General features: G+C 41.1%; 1 protein-coding gene across 1 annotated transcript in view; it reads right to left on the bottom strand.

The window, feature by feature from the left end:
* Nucleotides 1-207: 207 nt before the first annotated feature.
* GJC1 (gap junction protein gamma 1) overlaps nucleotides 208-10,153 on the bottom strand; it is a 32,617-nt gene continuing 22,671 nt past the window's right edge. The window contains exons 2-3 of the mRNA XM_007455128.1: nucleotides 3,000-3,075; nucleotides 208-1,824 (exon numbers count right to left, since the gene is read on the bottom strand). Of these exons, the coding sequence (XP_007455190.1) occupies nucleotides 614-1,804 (1,191 nt within the window). The 5' untranslated portion in view covers nucleotides 1,805-1,824; nucleotides 3,000-3,075 and the 3' untranslated portion in view covers nucleotides 208-613. The remainder of the gene's footprint in view (nucleotides 1,825-2,999; nucleotides 3,076-10,153) is intronic.

Consider the following 10,153-nt stretch of genomic DNA (forward strand, 5'->3'; position numbering starts at 1 on the left):
GTCAAAGAGAGATCTCAACCTCCCTGTACTATGGACTTTCTTTCCAAGACTGAGAACAGATTCATCCTCCTCCGGCTCCTTACATATCTGAAATCTTCCCTGCAACACGAGAGGCACTTTTATTAGGTATGTAGCATCTATTAAAACTTTAAATCCAGGGTGGAATTTGCTGAACAAAGTAATAACACTAGCCTAATAGGCATTACCTTAAGGATTATTTCCCCTTTAATATAAAAGTATAACTACAGTGGTCCAATATACAAATACAAAAAAACGTTCTCATACGAAAAAAAAAAAAGTACCATAATACTGTACATACAAAAACTGTTCAACAAGAATGATTTAAATATATCTGTTCTTTTCCAGGTCTGGAAGACACAAATGTAAAGTTCTGCAACTGTATTATTGCTGGAACATGTGTCCAGGAACACTGTGTTTCCCGTTCTTTCCCCCTGTCCCAGCCCCCACTTCAGAGTCCCCTGAGCTTGGATCATGAGCCAACAGCATCCCTGAAAATAACCAGAGCCAAATGTTTACTCAATGGAAGTCATTATTCAGTGAGCCGCTGCTTACCATGAACTATGAAAAGCACAAGTTTTAAGCCCAGCCAAGATTAAATCCAGACGGAGGTCTTCCCATCCCCCGATTTGCTACTAGCACTGCTTTTGTTGGACCCAGCCTTGGACCCCACTTTGGCTTTTTTCTCCCGGGGACCATGGGGGTTGTTTTGGTGACTGTAGGCCTGGATTGCCAGATCCAGGCGTTCCTGAGCCATTTTGATTTCCCTCTGCAGAGTCTCCAGGTCAGCTGGGAGGTTGTCCTCATGGCTGCCATACTGTTGCTCCTGGGCGATGTTGGCCTTGTTTTGCTTGTAGGCAATCTTAGCGTTGGACAGTTCGGTGTACTGGATTTGATCTGGTTTGACGGCAATGTTATAGCCAGGGGGAGCAGATGGTGTGTTCCAAGTGAAAGGATAATTATAAGCACCCGGATCTTCCAGTTCCCTCCTTTTACTGTTTAGTGAGTCTCGAATTGTCCCAAATCCTAAATGAAGCATCTCCCAAACGTTAAGCAACAGGCAAAGGCCTGTGACACCATACATTATCAGAAGAAAGATGGTCTTTTCAGTGGGTCTGGAAATGAAGCAGTCTATCTTATGAGGGCAAGGAAGTCTGCTGCACACATAAAATGGGTGGACTTGGAAGCCATACAGAAAGTACTGCCCTATCAGAAAGCCCACCTCAAACACGGTCCTTGCCAGCAGCTGCAGCACATAGATTTTCATGAGCCCATCCTCCTGAATCCGGTGTCGGCCATCATGCTTAGGTTTAGATTGGCTCTGATCTTTATTTTCTTTTTCACTTTCTAATTCCATTTCTGGATACATCATGGGATCCTCTTCATGGTCCTCTTCTGTTTCTTCCAGAGCCCGGTGCTGTTTCCAACGCATTGCATAGGGTTTGCTCCGAGCGGCCTTCTTGTCTGCGTCACCGTGCTCCATTTTGGCAATCTTATGAATGGCATAGCCCAGGTACATCACTGAGGGGGTGGCCACCAGGATGATCTGGAACACCCAGAAGCGCACGTGGGAGAGGGGTGCAAAGGCATCATAGCAGACGTTCTCGCAGCCTGGCTGCTCTGTGTTGCACACAAACTTGCTTTGCTCGTCGTAATAGATGGACTCTCCTCCTACAGCTGTAAGGACAATCCGGAAGACGATCAATACAGTGAGCCAGATCTTCCCCACAAACGTGGAGTGGTTGTGGATCTCCTCTAGCAGGCGAGTGAGGAAGCTCCAGCTCATGGTGACTGAACTGGTTCGCCCTGATAAAAATGAAAAATACCAAAGGAAAATCAGCAAATATTAAACTCTTCATTTTTTCATGGATGATATCTCTAGGAACCACTTCTCTACATACCTGAAATTTATCTTCAAGGCTCATAACAGAATGACTGTTAGAATAAATAGCATCTCACTCTCCATACTACCATCAGGTAGGACCATTCACCTCAGTCTAAGAGCACTGGTTTGGGCCTACAGGGTCCTAGGAAGTCTGATTAGTTTTCGTGTCTTCCTTAGCTTAAAAGGTAAAATTACAGCTATCATTTGAGATATATTTCTCAAAGTATACTGGATTTTTTTTTTTTTTTTGCGGTACGCGGGCCTCTCACGGTTGCGGCCTCTCCCGCTGCGGAGCACAGGCTCCGGACGCGCAGGCTCAGCGGCCATGGCTCACGGGCCCAGCCGCTCCGCGGCATGTGGGATCCTCCCGGACCGGGGCACGAACCCGTGTCCCCTGCATCGGCAGGCGGACTCTCAACCACTGCGCCACCAGGGAAGCCCTATACTGGATTTTTTTACATACAGTATTATTTCATAAGACCTTCGAACTTTGTGGAATATAGATAAGAAAATAGCACAGAAGGATGGCTATTCGGTCACAGTAAGACTGCCACTGAGAACATAATGGGGACACCTGGGCTGGATGGACTCCATTGTGAAGAGGTACCTTATCAGGAAAGTTAAATTTTGGACCTGGTGACAAAGTATTAAAAAAAGAATTAAGGAGATAGTACAGCTGCAAATAACTGGCAAAGATCAAGAACTAAAATAAAAGACAGAAAGAAACAAGGAAGACACTCCTGAGCTACGCTGCATCACAGAGATTCTAGCATTCTGTATTATAGTTCTGTATTTTGTTTATGGTAGAAGTTAAAAAATGCCTGTAGATTGAATTGTGAGGACATTAAAAATCCAATCAGTAGACAAATCCACTTAAAACAGCATTTTGAAGGATAGTTTTATTCTGAGATTCTTAGATCTATGCCCAGAATCCAGGTAGAAACCATCAAATGACATAATGTATGTAAAATCCCTAATACAACCCCTGCCACATAGTACACCTAGCTTTTCTCTTCTATCTTCCCTCTCTTGGTTTACTTCTGCAGATAATAGTTGATTACCAGCATCACCAAAGAAATTTAAATATACTTTTTACCTGTTATCCAGAATTTCTGCTATCCAAAATTTTCTAAGAGAAATGATGTTTTGCTTACAAGTTTTCCAGATTCCCTCTGGAAGGGAAAAAGAAAAGAGAAGGTCATAAGTTTCCTCCCACAGAAAAAAATAAATCACTAGAACGCCATTTTCAGGGAGAAACAGTTTTCTATGTACCATAGGAATCAATCAGCATGAGGTGGAAACAGGCTTGAGTTTGAATATCACTGTTCTCTCCTCCTATATGTGGTAGGAGAAACTACCTAACAGTGACTCGAAGAGTCTTAGGTCACTGTAGTCTAAGAAAATATGACAGGAAGATGAGTCACTGGTGAAAATCTGAAGCAGATGAACCCTGGCACCTATAGGAAAAAGCCAAAGTAGAAAATTTCACCAAATTTAAACTGGGTCACTAAAGGCCTTGCAAAAATCTTCACCCTGTGTGCTCTATTCCTGTTCTGTTCTCTGGAGCAGCCAATACCTCTCTCAATGGGATCTGAGCAGCCAACTAGGAGCAAGCTGTTTAGTTAAAACACCCAACAGCTGGCTCTCAGTCATTGGGACACCCACATCCACAGAAGGTGATTTACAGACTCAACTGCTCACAGAAGGAAAACACCTGCATCTGTATTGTGATTAAAAATATATATATACAGGACGAATTATTGCTCATTATCAAGTTCTGCAAACTATGGAATAGCTATGGCCAAGAATCATCCGCACTTACTATCATTTAATTTAATAAATGAATGTAAAGCAATCCCTGAGTGTTCCAAGTTATTATGTGTTCAAAATAACTTAATAAAAAAGATACATGAAAAAAAACCCAGAACAATTCCCAAAAGGTCAATGAAGAAGAAAAAAAGTTCAGGCATCTGCACAACATGCAAGTACGAAGATTCACATACAGAATTCAACCACGCAAAGATCTCACCATAGGACTTCAAGTACAACTCTTATTTCCAGCCCTGATGTCCAACTGAGCTCACCACTTCTCTCACTGCATACACAAGTTATAAAACCACACAAGAAGTAAATAATATGTAGTCTTTAAATGGTGATGTAAGCCAGATTTCCAACACAGAACTCAATAATGATTCACGTCCACAAGTCCAGATTCACATTTTCCCCAAACGCCATATCTAAAGCATTTCCCTTAAAGCCTGAAATTCTACTTGTTCCAATAAGCCAAAGTCCTGAAAGTGCAATTGTTAATTAGTAAGGAAGCTCATCCTCTACACTGCCGTCCATACCGAAAACAAACGGGCACCTTTTAAATAATTTTTGCTATGAAATAATTTCTCAACAGTTCAGCACCTAATACAATAACCTTTTTTTTGGGGGGGGCGGAAATTAGTGACAAACCCTTCAAAGCTTATAAGTTATAAAGCAGCCACTTAAACACATCCAGAAATACACACTGCATACTGGTTAAGCTGTAGGCCTAGACAATGATGAACACTTAGAGCCTGGTTTTCCGTGGGTACTTATAAGTGCCATAGCACCCTATACCTGAACCTTGAGTATAAATGATGTGTAAAGTAATGTAGCTTCAGCATCTCATAAAATGGGTGATGGGTGATTTTCTTTCTAAAATAACCATGGGCTTCCTAATCAAATGGCAGCATCACCACTGTGGATCTACTGAGCTGTCAGTAGGTTTTTCTTTGATACTCTTCCCTTTCCAAATCCCTTTCTTCTCCTTGTAAGCATTAAGAGAAAGGCTTAAGTATCAGAGTAGACTCCTTCAATTTGGGGCGTGGGGTGGAAAGGGGAAGAGGGAGGGAGGGTGTGAGAGAGGAGAAAAAACTGAATGAGTAGAATGGTGGGTTCCGGAATTGACATTTCTAAGCAAAAACGTGTCACTGCCAAGTGTGGTCTTGCTGTGTTCTTGCTCCACTAAAATTCCCTTTTCTCAGAAACATTTTTTCGCTCTCCTACCAGAAGCCTAAGATTCAGAACACAGTCTTCTCTGACTTCCCTGTTTCAGCAAACAGACTTGGTTATAGAGTAGGGAGTGAGAGCATGCAATTAACCTGTGAACAGCTCTCGTGAAAAAATAAAAATCACCTCCATACTCTCTGAATGGAAAATATGGGAGCATGTGATGAGTGGTGGTGAGAGGTAGGGGAATGCCAAACACCCAAATATTTTTTGCCAATCAGGAAAGCCAACTGATTTAGTATTTTGACACTTAATGTCTTCTTGAATATATCCTTTATATTTTGGTTGAATTTATCTATAGACAGATTCTAGGAAGTGCTATTATCAGGACACAAGAAATGTAAGTCTGCATGGTTTTTGCTCTGTACTGTCATTTGACTTTCTAAAAAGGTCTTAGCAGTTTACAATGCCTGGCAACGAATTAGTACAATTTTACCTCAACCTCATCAGCACTGTCTGTTATGCTACTTTGCTAGGTGTAAAATGGTATTTCAAAATTATGTCGATTTGTATGTTTTTAATACAGCAGGATACCCTTCCCCTATATTCCTCCTTCTTTGTGAACTATTTCTATCCTTTTGCCCATTTACTGCAGAAGGTATTCTTAATACAGTACAGACATCAATCATTTGACATTTAATAGGATTCTCAATTCTCTCTCCACCCCCCCCCACACATACTGAAGAAAATCATGTTTGCTTTTATAACATTTACTGGACAGAAATCAAATGTGCTATTTTTAGTCTGTTTTCCAAATAACTTTCAAATCTACCTTGTCTTACACTAGAAAATAGAATTTTAAAAATTACTTGGTATCAACACGGTAATAAATTAAGTAATCCCCTCCCAAATTATTTATATTTGAAGAGTTTTCTATCAGCTACATCCTAACAGGATCAAGTCAAAGTTTACCTCATGTCTTAAACTCAGGATCTTTGAAGATTAAATATAAAAGCTCATTATTTGGATTATCTCTGGAGGTGGATTATATGATTAGATCTATTTTAAAGATGAAGAAATGAGGTCCAGAAAGTTTATAAAATTTGCCCAAGATCATCCAGGTATTAAGAGGTGAAACTAGAATCTGAAGTCAGCCAGTCTTGCTCCAGTCTCAGCTTTTAACTACTAGTAAAGAATTACATTCCAGATGAGGTGGAACTATGTACAGGCCCCATGTGAATACAGAGGAGGGCACCTCACACCAATCTTTGGAATCGGAATTAAACTAAATAATAAACTCACAAAGATTAAAGGTGGGGGGTTAGTTCTGCTGCCAAAAGAAATTGGAAAAAAAAAAATCAAAGGGGGAAATTTCAGGGTTTAAGATCTTACACATAGAATGAATTGAAAGTTAAAACAAAACAAAACCCCCCAAAACAAACAACAACAAAACATAAAACCCAAAAAGAACTCCAAGTTTGTTTCTTGGCAGTTGGAAGGGAAAAATAAACTAGGAAAATGGTATCTTCAACAAAAATGTTTTTTTTTTTCACTAAGGAGGATAACTTCTTTGGGCATTGAGAAAAGTGACAGAGAAGGTGGTAAATTTAGTTCAGGGGTGAAAATGCTTGTAAAAGGGTAGATACAAAGATGGTATACATATGAAGTGCTCAGAGCTGTGCCTGGTCTCAAGGCAAGCACCCTTATTACCATTACTACCAGTGTTGCTGCAACTTTTTGTCTTACCACCTCAACTGTACTGGGAGCCCCTAGATGTTAGACACATCTTTTATCTCTGCTTCCCTAGCATCTAGCCCGATGACTGGCCATTTTTTAAAAAAATTAATTACCTTATTTATTTATTTTTGGCTGCGTTGGGTCTTTATTGCTGCACGCAGGCTTTCTCTAGTTGCCGTGAGCCGGGGCTACTCTTCTTCGCGGTGCACGGGCTTCTCATTGTGGTGGCTTCTCTAGTTGCGGAGCACAGGCTCTAGGCGCACGGGCTTCAGTAGTTGTGGCACGTGGGCTCAGTAGTTGTGGCTCACGGGCTCTAGAGCGCAAGCTCAGTAGTTGTGGTTCACGGGCTTAGTTGCTCCGCGGCATGTGGGATCTTCTCGGACCAGGGCTTGAACCCGAGTCCCCTGCATTGGCAGGCGGATTCTTAACCACTGTGCCACCAGAGAAGTCCCTGATTGGCCATTTTTAAGTGCTAAATAAACATTTGACAAATGAATAAATGCATTCCTATCGGATTTGCCTTACATTTTTCACTGCAATCTCTTCTCTCTCTATATATATTTTTTCCTCCTAGATTCCACTGCATCAGCCTGTCCAAAAATGGAATAAGCAGCGAACCCTGGTATAAATGCAGCAGGGAGGGTAAAGGGATATAAAGGGAGGTGTCTGTACTTCACTGAAATCTATAAAATGTGACACCAATGATGGCAATATATTATGTACGTACAGTGTAATACCTAAAACAACCACTAAAAAAGCACACAGAGGGACTTCCCTGGTGGTGCAGTGGTTAAGAATCAGCCTGCCAACGCAGGGGATATGGGTTCGAGCCCTAGTTGGGGAAGACCCCACATGCCACAGAGCAACTAAGCCCATGCACCACGACTACTGAGCCTGCGCTCTAGAGCCCACGAGCCACAACTACTGAAGCCTGCGTGCCTAGAGCCTGTGCCGTGCAACGAGAAGCCACCGTACCACAACGAAGAGTAGCCCCTGCTCGCCACAACTACAGAAAGCCCGCGTGCAGCAAAGAAGACCCAATGCAGCCAAAAATAAATAAATAAATTTTAAAAAAGAAAAGAAAAGAAAAGAAAAATGAATGACCATACCTAGTGTTGGTGAGGATGTGGAGAAACTGGTACTCTCATACAAGTAGGACTGTAAAATAGTATAATCACTTTGGAAAATAGTCTGGCAGTTTCTTAGAAGTTAAACATATACCAAGTATATGATCCAGCCATTCTGCTCCTAGGCAAGAATTAAAACCGTATGTCTATAAAATGACTTGCACATAAATGTTCACAACAATTTTATCTGTAATAGCCAGAACCTGGAAACAACACAAATGCCCATCAGCAGGTTGATGAGTAAACAAATTTTGGTACACTCATACAGTGGTATACTACTCAGCAATAAACTATTGATATGCATAGCATGGATGAATCTCAAAATAATTAGACCAAATGAAAGAAGTCAGGCAAAAAAAAAAAAAAAAAAGGCACACACTGTATGATTCCATTTATATAAAATTCTAGAAAATGCAAACTAATCTATAATGACATAAAGCACGTCAGTGGTTGCCTATGGATGAGCTGGGGGTGGCAATGAGGGACTGGCCAGCCTGATATCAAACTCTCATGGCTATTATTTTTCAGTTTCTACTTCTGTCTTACTTTTCCTTTTCCAAACTTCTAAATACATATCCTGATTTTTGTCCTATCTTATTAGCCCATCCTTTTCAGTGCTCTTTGCTGGTTCTTCCACCAGAATCCAAGCTGGAAATGATGTCCCACTTTGCTCCAACATCTCCCTGAAACTTCAGACTTGAAATTCATCTGCTACTCTACATCTTCTCCTGGATGTCTAATAGGCACCTGAAATTTAACATAACCCAAACCAATCCTCCCATCCTCCAAAGAGCTACTCTTACTCTGTCTGCAGTTTTCCCAAACTCAGTAAGTAGTTTCGCCATTCATGCAGTTTTTTAGGCCAAAACCTTCAAGGCAACCTCACTCTTTTTTCTCACTCCATAGGCAAACTATATCAGCGAATCCTGTCAGTTCTATCTTCAAAATATATCCACAATCCAACCACTTCTTTCCACCTCCACTGCCATCACTCTGATCCAAGCCCCCTTCAACTCTAACCAAGATTACTGTAAAAGCCAGAGTCTTCTAATTGGTCCCCTAGCTTATGCTCTTATGCCTCTCAAATCTCTTCTCCAAAAAGCAACCAGAGTAAAGCTTTTAGAAAGTAAGTCAGATCATGTCCCTCTTCTGCTCAAAACTCTCTCAGAACAAAACCCAAAATCTTTACTATAGTCTACAACGCCCTTTATCATACAGCTACTAGCACACTTTTGGTCTCATCACCTTCCATTCTCCCTCTTGCTCATTCCGATTTAGGAATATCTACGTCCTCACTATTCCTCTGATCATACCAATCACGCCATACTTTTGCCTCAAGATTTCTGTACTTGCTATTTTCACTGCTTTGAACTTTTTTATTTCATAGATATTAGCAGAACACTCTCATTTCATTCAAGTCTGCTCAAAAGTCATCTCCTTAACGACTTTCCTCAGACCACTTTCCTAAAATAACATGTCATTCTCTAGCCCCTTTAATTTTCTTTATAGCACTTAACCCTCACATAACTTTTATTTTACAATTTTATTGTTTATAGAATATAAGCTCCCTGAAGGCAGGATTTTGTTCTTTTATCCCTAATATCTAAAACCCCACAGCCTGACAAATGGTAGTAGGTTCTCAATAAATATCTGTTCAATAAATTAATTCAAACATTTAGAAAAATGCTCCTGATGTATTAACGGAAAAATACAGGATACGGAACAGAATTATCCCAATTTTGGAAAATGAATAAAATTTATGCATTAAAAAATCCTAGAAGAAAAACAAAAATGTAAAAAAAAACCCCACCAAAACCCTGAAAGGTTATAAACAATACCCACTACTTTCTCCCTTCTTCAGCCTGCTTCCTGCATCTCTACTAGAATTCTCTCTCTAAAATGGATCTGTGTTACTCCTTTGCTGAAAAACCACTAATGGAGGTGGCTCCTCAAACCAGTGGGCAAAGATGGACTTTTTAAAGTATTAGAATAAAACATAGTTGATATCTGTTATAACTCTGGATATGAGAAGAAAAGATGAATCTGAGTACAAAAAATAAAAAGTGTCTCCGTGGTTAAAAGAAAAAACAACCTAAGCAATACTGAATAACAATGGGAACTTCCCTGGTGGCGCAGTGGTTAAGAATCTGCCTGCCGGGGCTTCCCTGGTGGCGCAGTGGTTGAGAGTCCGCCTGGCGATGCAGAGAATACGGGTTCGTGCCCCGGTCCGGGAGGATCCCACATGCCGCGGAGCGGCTGAGCCTGCGCGTCTCCGCAACGGGAGGGGCCCGCATAATGCAAAAAAAAAAAAAAAAAAAAACTGCCTGCCAATGCAGGGGACACGGGTTCGAGCCCTGGTCCGGGAAGATCCCACATGCTGCAGAGCAACTAAGCCTGTGCGCCACAA

The sequence above is a fragment of the Lipotes vexillifer genome, unplaced genomic scaffold (assembly GCF_000442215.2).
Source record: "Lipotes vexillifer unplaced genomic scaffold, Lipotes_vexillifer_v1.1 scaffold1639, whole genome shotgun sequence".
Taxonomy (NCBI): Eukaryota; Metazoa; Chordata; class Mammalia; order Artiodactyla; family Lipotidae; genus Lipotes; species Lipotes vexillifer.